General features: G+C 38.9%; 1 protein-coding gene across 1 annotated transcript in view; it reads left to right on the top strand.

The window, feature by feature from the left end:
* Positions 1 to 26,086, top strand: part of PKHD1 (PKHD1, fibrocystin/polyductin) — a 443,492-nt gene that overhangs the window by 326,660 nt on the left and 90,746 nt on the right. Inside the window, 2 exon segments of the mRNA XM_027525460.1 lie at positions 332 to 500; positions 2,085 to 2,242. Of these exon segments, the coding sequence (XP_027381261.1) occupies positions 332 to 500; positions 2,085 to 2,242 (327 nt within the window).

Below are 26,086 nucleotides of genomic sequence, written 5' to 3'. Positions count from 1 at the left end.
AACCTATGCAGAAAATCTCTCTCAGATCTCTTTTCTACTGTTGTATTCACTCCCCATTCAATTTTGACCAAAACTTTTATGGAAAGTATTGCTTGTAAGATGTCAGTGTGTTGGAATGCTCTTCTATTTTGCATACAATGTCCAAGCCTTGAAGAATTAAGGATATTTTAAGTCAAGATTTATGTAAACTCCTGGAACTATGCTGGGCAGTAACTGAAACTTACTCCTGGACATTAGTCTATGAATATTTAGTTATGTAGTCTGTATTTGCGGATGGTTGTTTACATGATATAATGTTATAATATTAATACTTTGTAAACATTTTTTTCAGATGTGACCTTTTCTAGTTTTGTGAAGAGTTGCTATAGTGATGATCTAGATGTTTGCATTCTGCCCAATGCAGAGAACACTGGAATCGTGCCTCCAATAATGGCAGAGAGGACCAGTATGCTAAAGATCAAAGATAAAAACAAGTTCTACTTTCCTCCTTTGCCAACCAGGTACCAGTTTTGGTATTTATAGTAAGCCAAATTTATGGAGGAGTTGGTAATTCTCCAAGTACCTGAATATGTTTTTTAAACAAGGATAAAATCATCAATGAGATTAGAGATAAGCCTTTCTAGAAAGATACACCAGATTGATTAGCCCCAATTCTTTCCCCTCCTATATCCATGCCTTTGAGGTATGATTTTTGCAGTCTCTGTCACTAAACAGAGACTGTTTCTCACACCCTTGAATCGGGGATATGCCCTGCTATGTCCTCTGGCAGACACAAGAGGCAGAAGTACTGAATTGCAAGTTTTATTGATATTAATTTTCTTTTATCTTTGTTAGAGATACTTCTCTGGGATGTTTTCAGAATCAATGGTAAAAATTGACCCTAATTCTTGAATCTTCTGTGGAGTACAGCATCACCAGTCTTCAGAAGGAGATTTGGGAGCCCTTGTGCAGGGACTGGTGGGGAAGGAGACCATGGCTGCTGTCAGGAATCCCTAAAATGAATGATATGACTCATATTTATACTCAGACCGGGCCTAACTACTACTGTTCATGAACAAATGATCTTAGAGTTGCATTAAAAAATCTCTTGATTTTTTCCTTGTCTGAAAACTAGACAAGGAATTGTTTTTTCTCTTTGCCATGAGAGGGAGTGGGAAAGTCTGAAGGAGGGAGAATGGATTGCTTCATCTCTCCTGTAACACTGGGGAAATTTTAGTTGTAATAAAAGAATCAGGAAATCCCACCTTAATTAGAAAGTTTGTATATTTGGTCCAGGACCAGTCTCTTTTTGATGCTCTCCCCTGAACCATTTTTAGAACCTCAACATTATTAGGTATACAACTTGTGTTATTCTGTCATTTTTTTTCTATTGTCCAGTCTTCCTTATGTTCATGTCTTACCTATGGGATGAAATAGTTTTAAAGCTAAATGATACTAGTATTTGATTCTTTGTTCTATTAATACCTGACACATGGTATACATGCAATAAATAATTAATATTATTACTAATGGTACCTAAAAATACTAGCCCCAGAGGAAATTGCATTGATTCTCTGTAATTCAGTGTTATAATTGCCAATAACTTGTTTATATGCCCTGCTTGACTCTAAATTCTGGTGCCTATCTTTATCACCATTGTATTCCCCACTGTACAAGTATTAGGTTTTCAGTAGATATTTGTTGAATGTAAACATCTTTTTTTTCTACATTATATATAGTACAAGTATAACTGATATTTATAATGATAATCTTAAAATACTGCAAGTCCCCAAAGTTCCATAAAGCAATGATTACCTTATGTTTAGTAAATATTAGAAACAAATTTATTGTATCTTTCATTTTAGAAAACTAGTGATCTGTGTTAAGATTATATAACTTGATATCCAGAATATTTGATTAATGTCTTTCTTCTTGACCAAATAACTGTGCAATATCTTTTCCTATCATTTTATTTCTTATCTATGTACACATTATTATAAAATTTTGTTGAATTTATTTTTCACAGTGTCAGCATTACCAATGTATGTTTTCTTTTTGCTGCGTATCATGGAAATGAGACAGTTGCTTTCTATCGATATTCACAGGAAAGATTTAGAAACACTGGTCTGCTCTGAATCAGATTGTGAAAGCCCTGGAAAGTATCTCTTTAAGGATCTGGATGGGAGAGCCCTGGGTCTGCCTCCGCCAGTTTCTGTATTTCCTAAAACTGAAGGAGAATGGACTGGATCCTTCTTCAACACAGGTCAGTGCGTTCTATGTGAACTTGACAACTCTAGCAGGGGGAGCACGAACAGAACTGAGGTGGTTTGGTTGTGTGGTCCAGGGGAACAAAATATACTGGAAAAGAACTGAGCTGTAGAGTTGGAGTCTGTGCCAATGAGCTGCCCAACTCACGTCTATCTCGGAAATGAAGTGAAGTGAAGGTCACTCAATCATGTCTGACTTTTTGTGACCCCATGGACTATACAGTCCATGAAATTCTCCAGGCCAAAATACTGGAGAAGGAAGCCTTTCCCTTCTCCAGGGGATCTTCCCAGCCCAGGGATGGAACCCAGGTCTCCCGCATTGCAGGTGGATTCTTTACCAGCTGAATCACAAGGGAAGCCCAGGAATATTGGGTGCTTTACAGCTGTCACTTAATAGCTCAACAGCTGTCACCACACCACTGTTTTGCCCTCCATGAGATTGCCTGTGGTCCGTGTCAAAGGTACGATTCCTGACACCCCGCTGTGTACTGGTGAAAGGAACGGTCCTCTCACTAGCTTGGTCACCTGGGCCTGCAGTATTTCACAGTGTCTGCCTTGGAAGCCAGTCCTCTGGCTGCTGAATCCATCTTTCTCTTCCATCAGAACTAAATGCTTTCATTCTGGAAAGGGTGGTAGAGTAGATGGCATGTTTTCTTTTTTGCCTTCCCTTTCTCTATCTTCTAATTATCCTTGGGGGACTGTGATCAAATCCCTTCTTCTTCTTGCTTTTACAACTTAAGCCCATTCGGCTATCAGTTTTGATTGCTGGACCCCTGAAGAGATCATCATCTCTCTACTTCCACAAACATTGCGACTTTGAGTTTACATTTTCATTAAGGTGAAAACTACAGCAAATAAATCCAAAAAACTTCCCCAGATTTCTTCCCATTTCAGTGGTTGATTCTTTTCAGACTTCTTTTCTAGGCTCCCTTCCTCTTTTGGGGCTTCCTTGGTGGCTCAGATGGTAAAGGATCCACCTGCAATGCAGGACACCCAGGTTCGATCTCTGGGTGGGGAAGATACCCTGGAGAAGGGAATGGCAACCCACTGCAGTATTCTTGCCTGGAGAATCCCATGGACGGAGGAGCCTCATCTGTGGGGTTGCAAAAAGTTGGACATGACTGAGCAACTAACACTTTCACTTTTGCTTACTCTTTTGAAGTTCTGAATATTTCAAGACATCTTCAGACCTCTTCTTTTCCTATCATGCCCCCAAGTCCAGAGTTGAAAGTACCATTTAATGTTGATGACCTCCAATTTATATCTCCATCCCAAACTCCTCCATGAACTGTGGTATGTAATATCCAAATGACATCTGGGAAGTATAATTAGCATGTCAGATTCAACATGGCCCCAAATGGAATTCTTGAACTCTGTCCCCATCCACAGCTTGTTTCTTGTCTAGTTGACCCTACCTCAATCATTAATACCATCATTCTTTCAATAAATCCTTAGGTGGTTGCCTACCATGTGGGGTTGAAAAGCTGTGTATTTTATTTTTTCACTACTCTTTGTCTTGGTTGTGAAACGTGATTCAGTGGTGATACTCCAATAGGTATTATTACATTATACTCCAATAGATATTATTACATGTTACTTACCATCAGTGTGTGGACAAGTTTGAGCATGTGTGTGAGTGGCTGAAGGTATATTGGAGGTGTGTAGGATGGACTACCTTAAACGCCTGATGTTTTAAAGCTTTATAACATTTTATTTTATTTTTTTCCTGTTTAACAATTTATTTATTTTAATTTTATTTTATTTTTTAACTTTACAATATTGTATTGGTTTTGCCATATATCAACATGAATCCGCCACAGGTATACACATGTTCCCCATCCTGAACCCTCCCCCCTCCCCGTACCATCGCTCTGGGTTGTCCCAGTGCACCAGCCCCAAGCATCCAGTATCATGCATCGAACCTGGACTGGTGACTCATTTCATATATGATATTATACATGTTTCAATGCCATTGTCCCAAATCATCCCACCCTCTCCCTATCCCACAGAGTCCAAAAGACTGTTCTATGCATCAGTGTCTCTTTTGCTGTCTCATATACAGGGTTATATCTTGTTACCATCTTTCTAAATTCCATATATATGCGTTAGTATACTGTATTGGTGTTTTTCTTTCTGGCTTACTTCACTCTATATAATAGGCTCCAGTTTCATCCACCTCATTAGAACTGATGCAGAGAAAGCCTTTGACAAAATTCAACATCCATTTATGATAAAAACTCTCCAGAAAGCAGGAATAGAATGAACATACCTCAACATAATAAAAGCTATATATGACAAACCCACAGCAAACATTATCCTCAATGGTGAAAAATTGAAAGCATTTCCCCTAAAGTCAGGAACAAGACAAGGGTGCTCACTTTCACCATTACTATTCAACATAGTTTCGGAAGTTTTGGCCACAGCAATCAGAGCAGAAAAAGAATTAAAAGGAATCAAAATTGGAAAAGAAGAAGTAAAACTCTCACTGTTTGCAGATGACATGATCCTCTACATAGAAAACCCTAAAGACTCCACCAGAAAATTACTAGAACTAATCAATGACTATAGTAAAGTTGCAGGATATAAAATCAACACACAGAAATCCCTTAAATTCCTATACACTAATAATGAGAAAATAGAGAAATTAAGGAAACAATTCCATTCACCATTGCAATGAAAAGAATAAAATACTAAGGAATATATCTACCTAAAGAAACATATATATATTAGTTTATATATTATATTTTCTACATATATAGAAAACTATAAAACACTGGTGAAAGAAATCAAAGAGGACACTAATAGATGGAGAAATATACCATATTCATGGATTGGAAGAATCAATATAGTGAAAATGAGTATACTACCCAAAGCAATTTATAGATCAATGCAATCCCTATCAAGCTACCAATGGTATTCTTCACAGAGCTAGAACAAATAATTTCACAATTTGTATGGAAATACAAAAAACCTCGAATAGCTAAAGCAATCTTGAGAAAGAAGAATGGAACTTGAGGAATCAACCTGCCTAACTTCAGGCTCTACTACAAAGCCACAGTCATCAAGACAGTATGGTACTGGCACAAAGACAGAAATATAGATCAATGGAACAAAATAGAAAGCCCAGAGATAAATCCACGCACATATGGACACCTTATCTTTGACAAAGGAGGCAAGAATGTACAATGGATTAAAGACAATCTCTTTAACAAGTGCTGGGAAAACTGGTCAACCACTTGTAAAAGAATGAAACTAGAACACTTTCTAACACCATACACAAAAATAAACTCAAAATGGATTAAAGATCTAAATGTAAGGCCAGAAACTATAAAACTCTTAGAGGAGAACATAGGCAAAATACTCTCTGACATACATCATAGCAGGATCCTCTATGACCCACCTCCCAGAATATTGGAAATAAAAGCAAAAATAAACAAATAGGACCTAATTAAACTTAAAAGCTTCTGCACAACAAAGGAAACTATTAGCAAGGTGAAAAGACAGCCTTCAGAATGGGAGAAAATAATAGCAAATGAAGCAACTGACAAACAACTAATCTCAAAAATATACAAGCAACCCCTACAGCTCAATTCCAGAAAAATAAATGACCCAATCAAAAAATGGGCCAAAGAACTAAATAGAAATTTCTCCAAAGAAGACATACAGATGGCTAACAAACACATGAAAAGATGCTCAACATCACTCATTATCAGAGAAATGCAAATCAAAACCACTATAAGGTACCATTTCATGCCAGTCAGAATGGCTGCGATCCAAAAGTCTACAAGCAATAAATGCTGGGGAGGGTGTGGAGAAAAGGAAACCCTCTTACACTGTTGGTGGGAATGCAAACTAGTACAGCCACTATGGAGAACAGTGTGGAGATTCCTTAAAAAACTGGAAATAGAACTGCCTTATGACCCAGCAATCCCACTGCTGGGTATACACACTGAGGAAACCAGAATTGAAAGAGACACGTGTACCCCAATGTTCATCGCAGCACTGTTTATAATAGCCAGGACATGGTAGCAACCTAGATGTACATCTACAGATGAATGGATAGGAAAGCTGTGGTACATATACACAGTGGAGTATTACTCAGCTTTATAACATTTTAAATGAAGATGCTATAGGTTCCAACTGCAGGATTCCTATAATAGTATCTGCTGTTTACCATGCTATAAGTACAATCTGCATCTTCTTGCCATGAGGGAGACAGCACACAGTAAATGGTGCCTTCTGGGTATCAACAGGATTGGAGTGTTTTTCTGTGACTTCCAAAATAGGAATAGATCCCTTCTTCTCTAATTCAAGTCCCTTTTCATTTTTTAAACCATTCTTTTTTGCTACTTTCCAATTCTTGTCCACAATCTGGTGGAGGATAGAAGGACAAATTTAATTTTAAGAGAGTAAAATGTATTTTGTATTTTCCTCTTCATGACAAGAATCTGTGATCGTCTATAAAACAGTGGAAACAGTCCAAAAAGATTAAAATGGAGGCTGCTGGAACCAGCTCTTCTATTTATTCCAAATGGCATTGAGCTGAACACACCCTTTTGACGTTTTTCCATTTTATTAACAAACACTTTGGAGTCCATTGCCTTTGAGGTTTATTTTTAATTTGAAAAATACAGATTTCATTTGCACATAGAAGTTCGCATGAAAAATTCAGACAGATATCCACAGGTCCCGACATACTGTCTTATGCTCTGGTGTTGGGAGCAAAAAATTATCCATGTGGATCAGCTGTGAGCAATACTGTGCCAGTGGGTTTTGCTATCTGTGTAATGCAGGGTGTGTAGCCAGGGGAAAAGTGAGCTGTTCATTTTGTTTTGTACTTATCTGTAAGTTTGCATGTGCAGCCAGTGTTGAAACACACATGGCAACAGAGTGTAAGACAGTTAATCCCAAGCAGGAGAGCCTCTAAAAACCATTTGCATTTTATTCTGGAAAGAATTTCTTTTGAACATGGAGGCATTTGATCATCTGAAAGTGTAAAATTATTTATAAAAACAGAGGCTTGAAATGAATAACTTCTTTAGGTAGAACTAGACAGGTACTAGAACTTTTTACCCTGGCTTCTGTCTCATTTCCTGTCTTTCCCAGTATACAAACCTCTCGGCCTAATTCGTACATATGGGCTACTGATGTTATTAGGAGTGGGCTGAAAGAAGTTAGAAATTTGGTTCCAAGGGTATTTTACAGTTTCTCAGCCATGATGTAGAAAGTAGAAAGGGGCTGTAATGGTAGCTAGCATTCCTTGAGCACCTTTTGCATGCAGAGTGCTGAAGTTGCCATTTTCATTTATTCAGCAAGTGCATTTGAGCATCTGTAGTCTACCAGTGCCGTTCTAAGGATGGGAACTGTAGTTGTGAATAAGATAACATTCCTGCTTTCATCAAACTTATGTTCCAGTGGAGATATATCTATATACCTCTGCTTTTTTATACATCTGTATCTATAAACAAATAAATAAAAATATTCTAATAGTGATGAGAGGTATGAAGAAAATAAAACAGAATTTGGGGCTAGAGAGGTAGTTTCAGGTGTGTGTGTGGCATGTGTTGTGTTTGTGTAAGGGAGCTGCTATCAGCGTTATGATTCCAGTGAGGCCAGAATGAGGAGCAAGGAATCACTGCTTTGAGCAGAGGGAGGAGCTTTCCAAGGAGAAGGACCAGCCAGAGCAGGGGCTTTGATAACAAAATGGGCCTTGCCTCTCTCTCTCTCTCTATATATATATATAGCAGATCTCTCTGAAAAGATCATGCAAGCTGCTATGGAGTGAATGGATCATGGTGGGAGCGAGGTTGGGAGCAGGTGGTGGAGTTAGAAAGCTGGGGGTTAGGGCTCCACAGATGCAGGACTCCATGGTTGGTCCACCATCCCGTGCTGCCCACAGACTGTGTGGGTCCACAGTGAGGTGATGACAGAAATGTCACACATAGACAGAGCTACTTGACAGTAATTGTATGTCTGTTGGATCTAATGAGCAAAAATTAGAGCTTTCATTGTGTGTGCTAATTTGTCTGATAATTTGCATTATATTTTAATGTATTGGTTCCCAATAGACTGGAAATTTTGAAACAAACAAAACCCACCCCGTTCTTCTTGCTCTTGTCCTCCTTGTCCTCCTACCTCCTATTTAGGAGGTAAAGTTGACATGCTTAGCATAGTGGCTCCTGAAGTTGACTTAAAATCAGAATCATCCAGGACAGTAAACATTCATTTGAATGTGGGAGGATTTTGAATTGATAGGGATGTGAAGCCCCATCGGGCCTTTATGTTTAACACACACATGTACATAAATACACAAAAACACACATTTATACACATCTACATACACATCTACACACACATGCATGCACACACAGAGACACCCTCCCCAGGTAATTCTGCTGTGCTAAGGTTTGAGAATCACTACTGTAGAATTGTATACCCCCTTTGAAGTAAATAGACAGGATGTTAAGAACACAATATTTTTAATTTAAAAAGCAGGCAGTTTCAGTTTCTCATGAAGAATCAAGAATTAGCTTTCTGTGCCAAATACCAGCAGACATAAACATACTTGCTTATTTACACACTGGATATACTTCTGAAAGGGAAAAGAACATTATCTAAGAAGACAGAGAAGTATTTACAGTCTAAATTAAGTCTTTGTGTAATAAGAATATATTCAATCTTTTTAAAAAAAATTATATTATTTTTCCTATTTTGAAGTGAGTTAAATGACCTCATTGTTGTATCACTTCCACAATATATCACTGGATAAAAATGGGTTCAATGCTAAGTTTATTTTTTAAACTCTATATTGAATCATTATATTAAAAGTCTAAACTCATGATAAGCTTTTCCCACACTTTCCTTGACATCATTCCCAGCAAAGTACTGTGATCTGAACAGGACTTCTGACCAAATCCACCAGGTGAGAGTTTCCCATTCTTTACCAGGAAAGGGTAAAAGACATTTTTCAACTCGTGTTACTTCTTGGACACTTTTTGAGAGAGAAAGTTATAAACCATTGTGGAGACCTTAAAAGTGACTAGCCTCAAATCAAAAATAAAAGATGAGGTTGATAAAAAAGAAAATAAAGCTGGCATTTGACTGTCAGCTCATAGAGTGATGAAGTGGTTTCTAACTGAATAATGGGGAAACTCAAGTTTCAGTATGAAGACGTGTGCTCAGCTGCCTAACAGCCAGAGAGCAGCCAGCATTTTTTCACCTCTTTGTTGCTAGATCTTGAAACATATCTTTTCTTTAAGCTTTCCAGGCTTCTCTTTTTTTCCCATTTGTCCTGGGAATGACAGCAAGATGGTATTATAAAATGGGAGAAGGAGAGGGAGGGAGAAAATGAGGGGACAGAACGGAGAGAGGAAACGGTTGTTAGAAAATTTGTCTGCCAGTATCTGTGCTTGTCGAGGTCTTTTTCTTCTAGCTAGAGGGGGAAATACCATTCTCTTTTCCCAAGCAATTATAGGCCCCAAAGATTGAAACTTGGTATATAGCTCTTTAATCTCAGCAGATATTTATGGTTAAACATTAGACTTTTAGGATTCCAGATGTCAGGGTATTAAAATATAAAGGCACAGTGGAGTCTCAGAAAATATTAGAATCTTTGGGATATGTGATGGCAGGGATTTTTATCCTGAGCAGAGGAGGATGAAGCTTCCAGGGACACTTTGTAAGATCCAAAGAGCCCCTTTCTTCCACCTTACTCTTTCCTTCCTCATGACTTGTCTGGGCAGTGAATGGTATCACAAGATTTGATTGCATTTTGACATAATCCACACTGTGAATCGGAAGGATTTTCCTGCGTGATTTGTAAAGGGTGAAGTATTGTAGAGAGGCATTATGATCTATGGAAACAATTTCCCTTTCCTTTCTTCAATCTAAACATCTTATTCCTGTGATGCTCTTGTATCTCAGCCCTACCATTAACAACTAATACTTGTTGAGTATATTTCTGACTCTCTGCTAAGAGTTTTGGATGAATGATCTCATTATTAGGGTAGAATGGACAGGATCTACCCTAAGAGATATTTTTGTTCACTCCATTTTTTCCATGTGGAAGCTGATGTAGAGACATAGGCACCTTGTCCAAGTTGTATGACTACTTAATAGAAGATTCACGGCTGCACCCATGTCTTTAACACTATATAGTACTGTACGTAGTACCCTCCTTCAATGTTTTCTTGATTCTTCCTCTAGATTGTCCAGGGTAAGCTCTCTGAGTTCTGTCAACTTTTCTCACACACAAAGCTCTGTCTACGCAGAACAAAGCAAACTGAAACTGTGTAATTATTCCAGCAATTATCCACCCCAACTAACAATAATAATAGTTACCATTTATCTGGCATATTCCATGTGCCACACATTATGCTAAGTGGCTTATAAACATACCCATTTATCCCTACAACAGCCTTAACATGTAGGGATTATTATCCCTTTCAGCACTGGAAGGAATAGGGGTTTAGAAAAGTTAACTAATTTTTCATGGTCCCGCAGCTAGAATGTGTAGAACCAAGATTTATATCTGTATGTGTCTCACTCCAAAGTCTGGGCTTGTAAACATTTCTAGATAATTGTCATCGTGTGGTCTGAATCATCTGGTGGTACGCTGTACAAAGATATATTTAACTGAATAATTCACTTATTTCTACTTTACATGGTAGGAAATAGATGTTTAGATTTTTTAAAAAACTGTCAATTACTATAACATTTTGGAAAGACAATGTAATAGCAACCATACAGAAACCCTATATATATATGTGTGTGTGTGTGTGTGTATATATATATATGTATATAGCCATTTTCCGTGAACAGACTAAATGGATTCTGTCACATCCAAGAAAAGCATTTTGCAGCGTTAACCACTGGATGTTGTGTGACAGAAATAGCCTTGTATGGAAAAAAAGCTTTGGTCATGAGACCAAAAGAATATTATTGTAATTTTTCTGTAGCTTTTCCGTTTCCTCCAATTAATTAATGTAGAGCTTTTTTCCAACTTAGATAAATGTTTACTGAGTACTCAGTGATAACAAAGCACTGTGAACTGTTGGAGTAGCCTAGAAGAGACATCAAGGTAGAGAAGAATGGAAGTCATATATGAAAGAGAGAAATCAAGAGTTGTATTTAGAAGCAACAGACACAGGGCTTCCTGTGTGTTGCAATGTAACAGCTCCCTTGTGGGATGCTTTCTGCTCCCACATACAGCTGGGACTCCATCTCTTTATGTCTTTGCTTCATCTAACACTCAATTCCATTACAGCTTATCTCATGCTCTATGGTCATCAATTTACAAGCCTGCCTTCTCTCCAGACTGAGTACCTTGAAGGCAAACATCTTTGAAATTTTAGTACAATCTTTGGAACATAATAGGTGCCCAGCAAATCTTTGCTGAGTAAAGGAATAAATGAATATATAGGTGACTAAGTGAGTTTAAAATTCAAGAGTTGAAGTTTGCTAGGCAACTGTTTTGCAAAATATGTTTTGTAAATTTAATCAATGTATGATTTTTTAAAAATTAATTTATTGGTTATAATTTGAGGCTAATTACTTTACAATATTGTGGTGGTTTTTGCCATATATGATTTGTTTTTGTATTTTTAAAGAGTGCTTCCCTTTCTCTTATCTCAGGAGACTGTGAAAATGTGATGCTTCACCAGATAAACGTTGAAACCTCTGACCATTCCCATTTTGAAGATTCATCATATGCATTAAAATATTAGAGGTTCTGATAGTCTTGAAATTAAAAAAAAAATACGGCTTAACTTTGTGTTATCCAATATTTATTAAACTTTTTGGATACAGACTATGTTTTTACACTACACATGAGTACTTCTTGAAATTCAGTTCAGTTCAGTCACTCAGTTGTGTCTGACTCTTTGCGACCCCATGGACTGCAGCATGCCAGGCCTCCCTGTCCATCACCAACTCCTGGAGTTTACTCAAACTCATGTCCGTTGAGTCGGTGATGCCATCCAACCATCTCATCCTCTGTTGTCCCCTTCTCCTCCCGCCTTCAATCTTTCCCAGCATCAGGGTCTTTTTCTTTTTTTTTTTTTTGGATATTTATAGGAGCTTTATTCAAAACTGCCAAAACGAGGAAGCAGCAAAGATGTCCTTCAGTGGGTGAATAAGGAAATAAACTGGGGTCCATCCAGACAATGGACTCTTATGCAGCAGGAAAAAGAAATGAGCTATCAAGCCACAGAAAGGCAAGGATGAGCCTTAAATGCATATTCCTAAGTGCAAGAAGCCAGTCTGAAGAGGTTACATACTGTGTGATTCCCACTGTATGGCATTCTAGCAAAGTTAAAACAAAGAAAATTGATTAGTAGATTGGTGAGTGCCAGGAGTTTGGGGAGGGAAAGGGGTGAATAGGTGGGTCAGAGAGAACTTTTAGGGCTGTAAGAATAATTCCATAAAGAAGAATATAATAGAATCAGGGTCTTTTTCAACAAGTTAGCTCTTTGCATCAGATGACCAAAGTTGGAGTTTCAGCTTCAACATCAGTCCTTCCAATGAATATTCAGGACTGATTTCCTTTAGGAGGGACTGGTTGGATCTCCTTGCAGGCCAAGGGACTTTAGAGTCTTCTCCAACACCACAGTTCAAAAGCGTCATTTCTTTGGTGCTCCACTTTCTTTATAGTCCAACTCTCACATCCATACATGACTACTGGAAAAACCATAGTTTTGACTAGATGAACCTTTGTTGGCAAAGTAATGTCTCTGCTTTTTAATAGGCTGTCTAGATTGGTCATAACTTTTCTTCCAAGGAGCAAGCGTATTTTAATTTCATAGTTTCCATCACCATCTGCAGTGATTTTGGAGCCCCCCCAAAATAAAATCTGTCATTGTTTCCACTGTTTCCCCATCTATTTGCCGTGAAGTGATGGGACCAGATGCCATGATCTTGGTTTCCTGAATGTTGAGTTTTAAGACAACTTTTTCACTCTCCTCTTTCACTTTCATCAAGAGGCTCTATAGTTCTTCACTTTCTGCCACAAGGGTGGTGTCACCTGCATATCTGAGGTTATTGTTATTTCTCCCAGCAATCTTGATTCTAGCTTGTGCTAGATTCTAGCTTGTGCTTCATCCTGTCCAACATTTCTCCTTGAAATCAGTGTATGTCAGAATGCATTTTGGGGAATATTATCTCATATTAATCCATTTGCCTGCAGAAATAACATGCCAGTTGAAAAGAAATGATAAGATTACAGTATTTTGTATTTTGATGGTTTCTGGAAGGTCAATCAATTCTACTTTCTACTTCCCATTCAATGCAAAGATGGCCTCTATTGGTAGCTTTCTCAGAAAGTGGGAATTCATTCTCTTACAAGACTGCCAACTATATTCTGAATAATTTTAGTTGTTAGGGTCTTCCTGCTATGATTCCTACCCACCGATCTAGTTTGCTTTCTGGTTACAGAGTATAAGTAGTTCTTTCCATATTGCAGCTTTTTATATATTCAAAGGCAGTTAAACAGTGATCTTATAATAAACAAATATACCTCTTTCAAGCAAAGAAATTCTAAATTTTTCTGTTAGTCAACATATGACAGACTGTTTCAGAATTTTGCTTTCTAAACTGGCTTGTTTTGATGTTCCTTAACTTGTTGATGATTTTTCAAAATGTAGAAACCAGGACTCACCATTGCCTATCCAGAATAGCATTGTCCAATAGAAATAATAATGAAAACGGCAAGAGTAATTTAAATTTTCTAGGGTCCAGGTTAAAATAAAAAAAGGAAAAAGAAACAGGTGAAATTTAATTTAATAATATATTTTATTTAATCCAATAAATTCAGGTATTATTTTGAGGTATAATCAGTGTAAAATTATAGACATATTTGCATTTCTTTTTTCATACTGTCTGTGAAATTTCACATGCATTTTGCAGTTATAACACATCTCAATTCAGAAACTACATTTTCATCAGGAATATTTGATCTGTATCTGCTGCTGCTGCTAAGTCTCTTCAGTCGTGTCCGACTCTGTGCGACCCCATAGACGGAAGCCCACCAGGCTCCCCCGCCCCTGGGATTCTCCAGGCAAGAACACTGGAGTGGGTTGCCATTTCCTTCTCCAATGCATGAAAGTGAAAAGTGAAAAGGAAGTCGTTCAGTCGTGTCTGACTCTTAGCGACCCCATGGACTACAGCCTACCAGGCTCTTCCATCCATGGGATTTTCCAGGCAAGAGTACTTGAGTGGGGTGCCATTGCCTTCTCTGGATCTGTATCTAGATTTCATAAACTTCACAACTCAAAAGTAGATGCATGTTCAAGTTGTTCCAAATATACCTAAACATTTTCATAACTAAATTATCAGTTTTACACTTTTAAATTATATTTAATTAAAATTATATACAATTTAAAATTTAGTTCTTCACTTGCACTAGTCATATTACAAGGGCTAAATGTATGTAGATGAGTATTTCTTCCTTTGCTCTGGAGGGACAAGTATTAAAGAAAATTGGTATTTTAAACCTTTGTTCTAGACTTTGTTAAATTTCATTTTTGTAAGTCATTTTTATCAGATACATCTGATGTTTCATCAGATACATATTTGGACTCGAGGATTAGAAACTAACCACAGAATTAGAGACCACCTAATTGGTTCTGAGCATGTAGCTCAAATCAGTAGAAGAGATAAACTTGACTTATGGGGATAATCTGTCATTAGTAGAACCTACTGTATAAAATATCCAGTCTTCTAAACAAATCATCAAGGTTTTTTGAGAGTGGGAATTTTACTATTCAGAATTTTACTATTTCCCAATCCTTTATTGAGCAATCTATTCACATTTCTGCAGAAGGAAATGGCAACCCACTCCAGTATTCTTGCCTGGGAAAACCCATGGACAGAGGAGCCTGGTGGGCTATAGTCCACGGGGTCACAAGAGTTGGACATGATTTAGTGACTAAACCACCACGACCACCATTCACATTTCTATGCTCTGTCATGGGCTTCCTTGATGGTTCAGAGGTAAACAATCAGCCTGCCAATGCAAGAGATGTGGGTTTGATCCCAGGGTTGGGAAGATCCCCTGAAGAAGAAAAAGGAAGCCCAATCCAGTATTGTTGCCTGGGAAATCCTATGGACAGAGCAGCCTGGTGGGCTATGGTACATAGGGTCACAAGGGGTCAGACTCGATTTAGTGACTAAACAACAATGCTCTGTTATATGAGAAGCAGTAACATCAGTGCTCCACAAGAGGGGCTATTTTTGAGTGCAACGAAGTGAAATTTCTTGTTTTTGCCATGATAAGATACTGGCTCTCTCCTTTCTCTTTTTCATTTTCTTGTCTTTTCTTTATTTCACCCTTCCTCCCCTGCTCTCTGGCTTGGATTATTTCTGCCTTGGATTATACCTCTGCCAGGAATTCATGGAATAGTAAACTGTGGTCTTATTCTTAAAATTTTAATAATGGAGGAATCCTTCAGTACTGCTTTTATTCCTGTGGTACAAAAATTATTGAAAGCTTTGGAAGGCAGACGCTCAGAGTTTAGCTGATTTTATGCCTAAGACAGATGTTGTTAGTGATTTTATTTTGTGTGTGTGCGCATTTTAATGGAAGGAAATACTTCCATTAGACAGTCCCACCAAAAAATAAAGTGATTTTGCCTTGCCAATGTGTACTAAATAAGTTCACGACTGAGACCTTCTGATATCGATATTATTAATCTGAAATATTCTTTGATTTAGTTTAAGTTTTTTCTCCATGTATTTGCACACTTACTAGATGTAAAATCAATAATATTTTGTGACAAACAGTAATTAAAACACAGTAATTAAAATATCCTAGAAACATATGGATGGAACAAAATTTTTTAAAAGGTCAAAAATAGATACCAAATGCATTTAAAAACTTAGTTTATAACTAAGATGACATTTTAAATCATGGGAAAATAGAAGTTGTTGATGTTGAGGCATTTGGTTAATCACTCAGGGAAAAAAATTAGGAATTCACATTTTTCCCTTTATAAAAATAAATTTCATATGGATTCAGGGGGAAAAAATATATGGAATCACCAGGAAATATTGGTGAGATTATATATATTCTTAGTTATAGAGATTTTTCTTAGCATGAAATAAAAATGTAGTACACATATGTAAATGTCTGATAAATTTGTCTTGTATGAATTTAAAAGTTCTGCAAAGGATATTAAAAACTACACTTAAAAATTAGAAAAAAATTACAACTCATATAGAAAAGGGCTAATCTTAATATAGAAAAATATTCTTACTAATATTTAAGAAAAAACTATTCAAAATGTATTCAAATAATTTTGAACTTCATTTCACAGATAAATAAATACAAATGCCAAAAACATACAGAAAGCCACACAAAACACAGAAAATGAGAAAGATGAGTTCTTTCTTAATCAGAGCATGGGTTAGGAGGTTTTACATGAGTTGAGCTGCCTGGACTGTGTCTACTTGCTAGATGGGCAACTCCAAGAAAGCTTCTAGTTTCTCTGAGCCTCAGTTTCCTCATTTAGGAAGTAGAAACATTAATAGTATATACCTACATGTTTGGGCTTCTCTAGTGTCTCAGTGGTAAAGAATCCACCTGCAATGCAGGAGACCCAGGAGACGCATGTTCGATCCCTGGGTTGGGAAGATCCCCTGGAGGAGGGCATGCAACCCACTCCAGTATTCTTGTCTGGAGAATTCCATGGACAGAGAAACTGGTGGGCTACAGTCCATAGGGTCGCAAACAGTTGGACATGACTGAAGCGACTGAGCACACACTCACTGAGATGATTATTTTAAGGATTACAGGAGAGCAACTCAACAAAAGTATCCACCACTACTACTAAGACAGTGATGACCATTGCCACTGTATTAACTATTAATATGTTTATTTTCACAGTCATGTTGGCAACTGAAGGTCTATACTTTGACTTCCACAACTCCATTTTTAGGAAATTATCCTAAATTTTTTTGTGAAATGAATAAAAAAGACAGTAAAACATATACAATGAAAAAGAAAAGACTCTCTGTCTTTACCCTCAGCAATCCTGATCTTCAGTGCTGCCCCTTAGAGGGAAGTTGCCGTTTTTAAAAATCATGTATATGTATTACTTATTATTTTAATAAGAATAATGACAGTAAAACTCATTTATATAACAAATGGGAATCCTGAAATATGAGTTGGTTATTATGTAAAGCATGTCAGGAAAAAGGACACAGAAGAAAAGAAATTTTCCTAGACCTAGAAGCCAATCTCTCTACTACAGAATTACGGACTCCCTGTAGGACCCAATTCCAATTTGCTTAACTCCCTCACAGGAAAAATATTAATGAAATTGAATATAAGTTCCTGAAAGTAATTGCCATGGAGAAAGGGAGATGAAGCTGACTTTTTTTTTTCCTGTGGCTGTGGATAATGTCTTCCCTTTTGGGTGATGTTGGTGAGATGCAACTTTCCTTAGGTACAGCCCATGAGGACCCATCCCTGCATCTAGGCCATATTCTGTCTTCTTGTTTGAGCACTTTAGAGGCAAAGGAGCAGATCCTGGAGTTATAAAACTCACAATGCCTATAAGCTACTCAGCTGCTCACCTGGCTTGGGATGGACACTAAGTAAGTACTAGTGACCACTGTTTTTTTGTCCCATTTATTCTGCCTCTGACTGGGCTGATGACTTGAACATTTGAGCATCCAGCTTAACTGGTTCTTTTACCAGTTTTCTGCTGCCATGGGAGATTGTATAAATGTACTGGAGTGAGTGAAAGTCGCTCAGTCATGTCCGACTCTTTGCAACCTCATGGACTGTAGCCCTCCAGGCTCCTTGGTCCATGGATTTCTCCATGAAAGATACTGAAGTAGGTTGCCTTTCCCTCTTCCAGGGGATCTTCCTGACCCAGGAATCAAACCCGGGTCTGCTGCATTGCAGGCAGGTTCTTTACCGTCTGAGCCACCAGGGAAGCCCACTAAATGTAGTGGCTTAAAAGAACACCCATAATTGTCTCATAGTTTTACAAGTCAGAAGTCTAGATACTTGGCTGGTTTCTCTGCTTAGAGCCTCTCAAGGCTGAAATTTAGCTATTGACAGTACTGCATTTCTTTCTTGAGTCTTTCTGGATGAATCCACTTCCAATCTGACTCAGGTTCTTGGCCCGATTCAGTTCCCTGTGACTATAGGACAAAGATTTCTATTCCCTTGCTGGTTGTAGGCTGGGAAGGGGGTAGGTGGGGCTCCTGCTTAAAGTTTAGGGCTATCCTCTCTCCCTGACTGTGACCCACTTCACCTGCAAAGCCAGCATCGGTGGCTTGTGTCCGTCTCGTGCTTTGAATTTCTCTTGCCTTCTCTTCTGCAGCATCTCTCTGATTCTAGCCAGTGAAAGTTCTTTGCTTTTAAGAATTTATAGGGCTCAATTGAGCCCACACAGATAAACTTCCCATTTCAAGATCCACAGACTTTATCACACAACCAAAGTCCTTTTGCCATATTCACATGTTCAAGAAGAGGGCATGGACATGTGTGGGAGGTTTTTACCCAGCTTGCCATAGTTCTTTGCAAAGCCATAGTTGTTGTTTTAGAAGGTGGAAGAGCAAGAGCTAGTAAGCTGGAATACTGATGCTACCTCTGGAAGATTTCTTTTTTCTCAGAAAAGAAGGAAGACCTGGTTTATCTGATTTCAGAGGTATTATAGAAATATGGAGGACTCCGTGTCCTTTCTCCAGAAAGAACATCAGGTTTTGATGGAAAAATTATCAGTATAACTGTATTTATTTGATATGATTGTGTAACATTATGGTTCTTAAGCTTATTTTTGTCTCACCTTTGTTAAAATTTGAAGCAAAAAATATTTTACAGGCATACCTCAGAGATACTGCAGCTTTGGTTCTGGATTGCCCAATAAAGTGAATATCACAAAAAGCAGGTCATATGAATGTTTTGGTTTCCCAGTACATATAAGAGTTATGCTTACATTATGCTGTAGTCTCTTAAATGTGCAATAACATTTATCTAAAAAAAAGCAATAAGACAATTCCCTTCATTAAAAAATACTTATTGCTAAAAAATGCTGAACAGCTTCTGAACCTTCAGTGATTTGTCATCTTTTCGCTGGTAGAGAGATTGAACTATTGTGATAATAACCCTTATATGACACAGAGACACAAAGTGAGCAAATGCTGTTGGGAAAATGGCGTTGACAGATCTACTTCATGCAGGGTTGCCACACGGCTTCAATTTGTAAAAATCTCAGTATTTGCAGAGTGTAACAAAATGAGGTGTGCTTGTGTCTTGATATGCATTTGAATATGTATTTTTAAACATTAATTTTATCAAAGTAAAGTTGCTTTACAATATTCTGTTAGTTTCTACTGCACAACAAAGTGAATCAGCTATATGTATATATATATCCCCTCCTTTTTGGATTTCCTCCTCATTTAGGTCACCATGGAGCACTGAGTAGAGTTCCCTGTGCTATGCAGTAGGTTCTCAATAGTTATCTATTTCATACATAGTATCAATAGTGTGTGTGTGTGTGTGTGTGTATACACACACATATATACACATATGTCCATCCCAGTCTCCCAGTTCATCACCTCCTTTCCCCCTTGGTAACCAACCATACATTTGTTACATGTGTTTTAACTACGACTTTATTATAAACTGTCATTGATTGATCCTTTTGAACTGTGGTGTTGGAGAAGACTCTTGAGAGTCCCTTGGACTGCAAGGAGATCAAACCAGTCAATCCTGAAAGAAATCACTCCTGAATATTCATTGGAAGGACTGGTGCTGAAGCTGAAACTCCAGTACTTTGGCCACCTGATGTGAAGAACTGATTCAAGGAAAAGACCCTGATGCTGGGAAGACTGAAGGCAGGAGGAGAAGGGGACGACAGAGGATAAGATGGTTGGATGGCATCACTGACTCAATGGACATGAGTTTGAGCAAGCCCCAGGAGTTGGTGATGGACAGGGAAGTCTGGTGTGCTGCAGTCCATGGGGGTCGCTAAGAGTTGGAAATGACTGAGCAATTGAACTGAACTGTCGTTGATTATTTACCATGATAGCACTTCGAAATACAGCCTCAGTCACCAAATTACCCCTGAGTTAAGGGAACAGAATGTAGGCATTAGGAACTCCTGACTGTCCAGTGCTTGGTGATGCTTGGTGACACAAATGTAAACTTCTGCAGTAAAGGAAAACAGCTAGTTTTCCCTTGCTCTCTCAGACACATCGATAGCCCACCCAAATAGCTGAGTATGAACCTGCAAAAGCTTAGATGAGGGAGCACTGCATTTTGCAGCAATTAATTTTGCAGAGGAAGCAGTCTGTTTAAAGATGCCTGCAGCACTCACTAAAATGGGGGCTGTTTTTCAAGGCCACCAGAGCTGCAGTGGGCTCAGGCTGGTTCATCAACAAAAAATGCTAGAATATGGCCTCCTGGGTTTTGCAAAAGGAGGGACTGGAGGGGCAATGAATTATGCTCACCTGCTAGAGCTGGGTGAAGTCTGTAATTGTTTAGCCCCCTAGCACTCCCCTGCAAGGGTTAAAATGACAGAGATATTAGTTGGCGATGGCTAAAATTGTTGGTTTGAAGCTCTCGGCAATACGCAGACTGTTATTTACCGGACTTGGTCGATTTACTTCTTAATGCAATAATGACCTGTGAAATGAAACGTGAGCTAGACAATTGTTCCTCATTGTTTCCAGTAAAACAGCCCTTCATACCCCATTAAACCACCATTAATTCCATATGAAAGAGAGTCACGCACAAGTGCAGGATGGTCTCTCTTTCTTGGACATTCCTGCTCCTGTGCTCCAGTTTTATTTTTCTTCTTTTACTTCGTATTTCCCCTTTTCTTCCTCTTTCCCTCCATTTCTCCAAATGGAATATGGACATCCTGGAGTCCATGGTGGGAAATTCTTCCAAAGGAGTTACATCTCCTCCCAGAACAGGGGCAAGGTTTCAGTTGCCAAACCTCCACCTGGCTCTGTGTTTGCCTTGGACGTGAAAATAGCTACAGAAACAGAAGAGTTTTGAAAAACAAGGAGCAGTTGTTTAGTCTTGTTTAAAAAAAGATCCAGATGCCTGTTCCAGATGGATAGGTGTTCGTCTTCCCACACTGGTTGCCAAGGAACTGCCTACAGGTAAGCCAACCATGTGGATGGGTGATACACTTTCTCTGGCCTCAGGAGGGGTCCTTCCCACATCAGGGAAGGACTTGTCCTTCCCACATCAGGAGACACAGGAAGCCCCTCTCTGTTCCAGGAACCTGAATAGTTTTGAGCTGCTTTCCCTTATCCTGGGACCAATTCTAACTCCCCTGTAACAAAGGCCCCAGCCTGGAAGCACTAAGCCACGTGGCATGATAGCTGCTTCTGGAGCATTTCTTCTCCCTGACTCTTTTGTCCTTATACTGGCACCCGTCTTAATTTTTTTCACTGACACTGTGGAATGCTTTGCTATTCATTTTGCATTTTACTAAAACCAAGTAAGGCCCCTCTGTGTCTCTCATTTGTTGTTTGTATGAAGAAGACTGTAGTCTCCTAGACTTTTCTGGAGTTCCAAAGAGCAGACTCAAGCAGTTACTAATTAGGGAAATGAGGGAATGCAGAAACAGAGGAAAAGCAGTCAAGAAACAATCAGTTCAGTTCAGTCGCTCAGTTGTGTCCAACTCTTTGCAAGCCCATGAATCGCAGCGCGCCAGGCCTCCCTGTCCATCACCAACTCCCGAAGTTTACTCAAACTCAACATCCATCGAGTCGGTGATGCCATCCAGCCATCTCATCCTCTGTTGTCCCCTTCTCCTCCTGCCCCCAATCCCTCCCAGCATCAGTCTTTTCCAGTGAGTCAACTCTTTGCATGAGGTGGCCAAAGTACTGGAGTTTCAGCTTTAGCATGAGTCCTTCCAGTGCACACCCAGGACTGATCTCATTTAGGATGTACTGGTTGGATCTCCTTGCAGTCCAAGGGACTCTCAAGAGTCTTCTCCAATACCACAGTTCAAAAGCATCAATTCTTTGGTGCTCAGCCTTCTTCACAGTCCAACTCTCATATCCATACATGACCACTGGAAAAACCATAGCCTTGACTAGACGGACCTTTGTTGGCAAAGTAATGTCTCTGCTTTTGAATATGCCATCTAGGTTGGTCATAACTTTCCTTCCAAGGAGTAAGCGTCTTTTAATTTCATGGCTGCAGTCACCATCTGCAATGATTTTGGAGCCCCCAAAAATAAAGTCTGACACTCACTGTTTCCACTGTTTCCCCATCTATTTCCCATGAAGTGGTGGGACCGGATGCCATGATCTTCGTTTCTGAATGTTGAGCTTTAAGCCAACTTTTTCACTCTCCACTTTCACTTTCCTCAAGAGGCTTTTTAGTTCCTCTTCACTTTCTGCCATAAGGGTGGTGTCATCTGCATATCTGAGGTTATTGATATTTCTCCCGGCAATCTTGATTCCAGCTTGTGCTTCTTCCAGCCCAGCATTTCTCATGATGTACTCTGCATTTAAGTTAAATAAGCAAGGTGACAATATACAGCCTTGACGTATTCCTTTTCTTATTTGGAACCAGTCTGTTGCTCCATGTCCAGTTCTAACTGTTGCTTCCTGACCTGCATATAGGTTTCTCAAGAGGTAGGTCAGGTGGTCGGGTATTCCCATCTCTTTCAGAATTTTCCACAGTTTATTATGATCCACACAGTCAAAGGCTTTGGCATAATCAATAAAGCAGAAATAGATGTTTTCCTGGAACTCTCTTCTTTTTTCGATGATCCAGAGGATGTTGGCAATTTGATCTTTGGTTCCTCTGCCTTTTCTAAAACCAGCTTGAACATCTGGAAGTTCATGGTTCACATATTGCTGAAGCCTGGCTTGGAAAATTTTGAGCATTACTTTACTAGCATGTGAGATGAGTGCAATTGTGTGGTAGTTTGAGCATTCTTTGGCATTGCCTTTCTTTGGGATTGGAATGAAAACTGACCTTTTCCAGTCCTGTGGCCACTGCTGAGTGTTCCAAATGAGCTTACATATTGAGTGCAGCACTTTCACAGCATCATCTTTCAGGATTTGAAATAGCTCAACTGGAATTCAATCACCTCCACTAGCTTTGTTTGTAGTGATGCTTTCTAAGGCCCACTTGACTTCACATTCCAGGATGGGAGAAGTGTGCTGCTGCTGCTGCTGCTAAGTCACTGCAGTCATGTCCAACTCTGTGTGACCCCATGGACGGCAGCCCACCAGGCTCCCCCGTCCCTGGGATTCTCCAGGCAAGAACACTGGAATGGGTTGCCATTTCCTTCTCCAATTCATGAAAGTGAAAAGTGAAAGTGAAGTCGTTCAGTTGTGTCTGACCCTCAGTGACCCCATGGACTACAGCCTACCAGGCTCCTCTGTCTATGGGTTTTTCCAAGCAGGAGTACTGGAGTGGGGTGCCATTGCCTTCTCCATGGGAGAAGTGTAGACTACCTCAAAATATGCCTTAATGACATATTGATTATTTCAAATTAAAATTTATTCAAGTACCAGTTGAATCTAGAGGGACACTCTGACCCTCCTCTTGGTCTCTTTGAAAGGAGAAAATAAATCTCTCATGTGAAAGTTGCTTTTCTTGCATCTGGGGGTAGAAGGGACACCATTATCACTAGGGGCAGGGAATTCAGGGCCAAGAAGCTTGTATAAATAAACCTTGTTACTTCTTTCCTAATTTATTGCCCAAACTTTGCTTAAATTTCTTAGGAATTGAGCATCCAAACCTAAGTTCCTTTGCTCTGTCAATTCCTCCCAAATTTATTGTTTTCACGTCTAAAATGTATAAAAACGTCTGCTTTGGCCACTTCTTAGGCCCCATTTCTATGAGACCTCTGTGCTCATAGATTAAATTTTGTTCCTTTTTCAGCTGTTAATATGATTTGTATCAATTTTTTTATTAGTCTGGCTAAAAGAATTCAAGAGAAGTCGAGGGAAATTTCCCCATCCCCAACAGAGTCCATCAGACAGATACAAGATATATATATTTCAATCCAGAAAGTCCAGATTTGGCAATTAAGGTATTTTGTTTCCCCCTTCTCCTCTTGAGAGGAAGGGAAAAAAAGGGGAAAGATATTCTGAATCACCTAAATCACTCTTGATCACACGCACACACTCAAAACAAAATCAAATTAACACCTATCAATTTTTTATATCCTTTCTACTTTTCAGTTCTGATTTTGGAGGTATGTTTATCATTTGAAATTCTTAACAGTTGGTTTTTCTACCTGTCTTAAAGTGGTTCCGCTTGTACATGAATTGTTCTTGAAGAGTCCATTGTTTTATAAGTAGCAACTCTGGCACTGGTTTGTATGATCAGATCAGATCAGATCAGTCGCTCGGTCGTTTGTATGATACTACCTGGTAATTGGACTTTCCGTGTGGCGCTAATGGTAAAGAACCCACCTGACATGAGAGGTAGGTAGGAGACATGAGACTCAGGTTCGATCCCTGGGTTCAGAAGATCCCCTGGAGGAGGGCCTGGCAACCCACTCCAGTATTCTGGCCTGGAGAATCCCATGGACAGAGGAGCCTGGCAGGCTATAGTGCATGAGGTTCCAAAGAGTCAGACACGACTGAAACGACTTAGCATGCACATACACACTTGGTAATTAGAAAGGCTAGTATATTCCTCATATTTCCCCCTCCACACAGGGTCATGTGTGCTGGGAATTAATAGTGTAGGAGACTGGGCACAAACAAAGATTGTCTCCCTATAGGACAAAGAGAAAGGCTATTTACTTATTTAAATTTTTATTTTTTAATTGATTAGTTCATTATTTTTGGCCACACTATTTAGACCTTCCCTATGAATTCACTTTTTTTTTAATTGAAGTATAGTTGATTTGTAATGTGTTAGCTTCAGGTGTATCGCAAAATGATTCAGTTATATACATACATATATATATTTTGGAGGCTTCCTTGGTGACTCAGACAGTGAAGTATCTGCTTGCAATGCAGGAGACTCAGGTTCAATCCCTGGGTTGGGAAGATCCCCTGAAGGAGGAAATGGTAATGCACTCTAGTACTCTTGCCTGGAGAATTCCACGGTCAGAGGAGCCTGGTGGGCTATAGTCCACGGGGTCGCAAAGAGTCAGACATGACTAAGCGACTAACACCTTTCACTTTTGTATGTATTTTATGCCTTTGGAAACTCTAAGTTTGTTCCTGATGTCTGTGAATCTGTTTCTGTTTTGTAAATAAGCTTATTTGTATCTTTTTTTATTCCACGTATAAGTGATATCATGTGATATATGCCTTTGTTTACCTTTCTTCACTTAATAAGATAATCTCTAGGTCCATCCATGTTGTGAACTCACTTTTTTAAATTAATTTATTAAACTTTTTATTTTGTAGTGGGATATAGCTGATTAATGCTATTCTGATAGTTTCAGGTGAACATGGAAGGGACTCAGCCATGTGTATACATGTATCCATTCTCCCCCAAACTCCCCTCCTGTTCAGGCTGCCACACAACATTGAGCAGAGTTCCTTGTGCTATACAGTAGGTCCTTGTTGGTCATTCATTTTAAATATAGCAGTGTCTACATGTCCGTCCCAAACTCCCTAACTATCCCTTCCCCCCACTCTTCCCTCCAGCAATCATAAGTTCAGTGAACTCACTCTTGAATCTGCTGGACAATGGAGCTCATCACCTCATTCTTTCCTGGAAAACATATCTGGCATTTTACTGTTTACAGCTAAAATTACAGAGCTCCCAGGAACAAAGTGACTACAATCATATAGCCTATCAGACCAAACTCTCATTCCTTTTCAAGCCAGTATTTTGTCCCCTGTATTACAATTCCTTTTAATAAAAAGTTAATTACAAAATAAAT

The sequence above is a fragment of the Bos indicus x Bos taurus genome, chromosome 23 (assembly GCF_003369695.1).
Source record: "Bos indicus x Bos taurus breed Angus x Brahman F1 hybrid chromosome 23, Bos_hybrid_MaternalHap_v2.0, whole genome shotgun sequence".
Classification (NCBI taxonomy): domain Eukaryota; kingdom Metazoa; phylum Chordata; class Mammalia; order Artiodactyla; family Bovidae; genus Bos; species Bos indicus x Bos taurus.
This window is presented reverse-complemented; position numbering and strand designations above follow the sequence as displayed.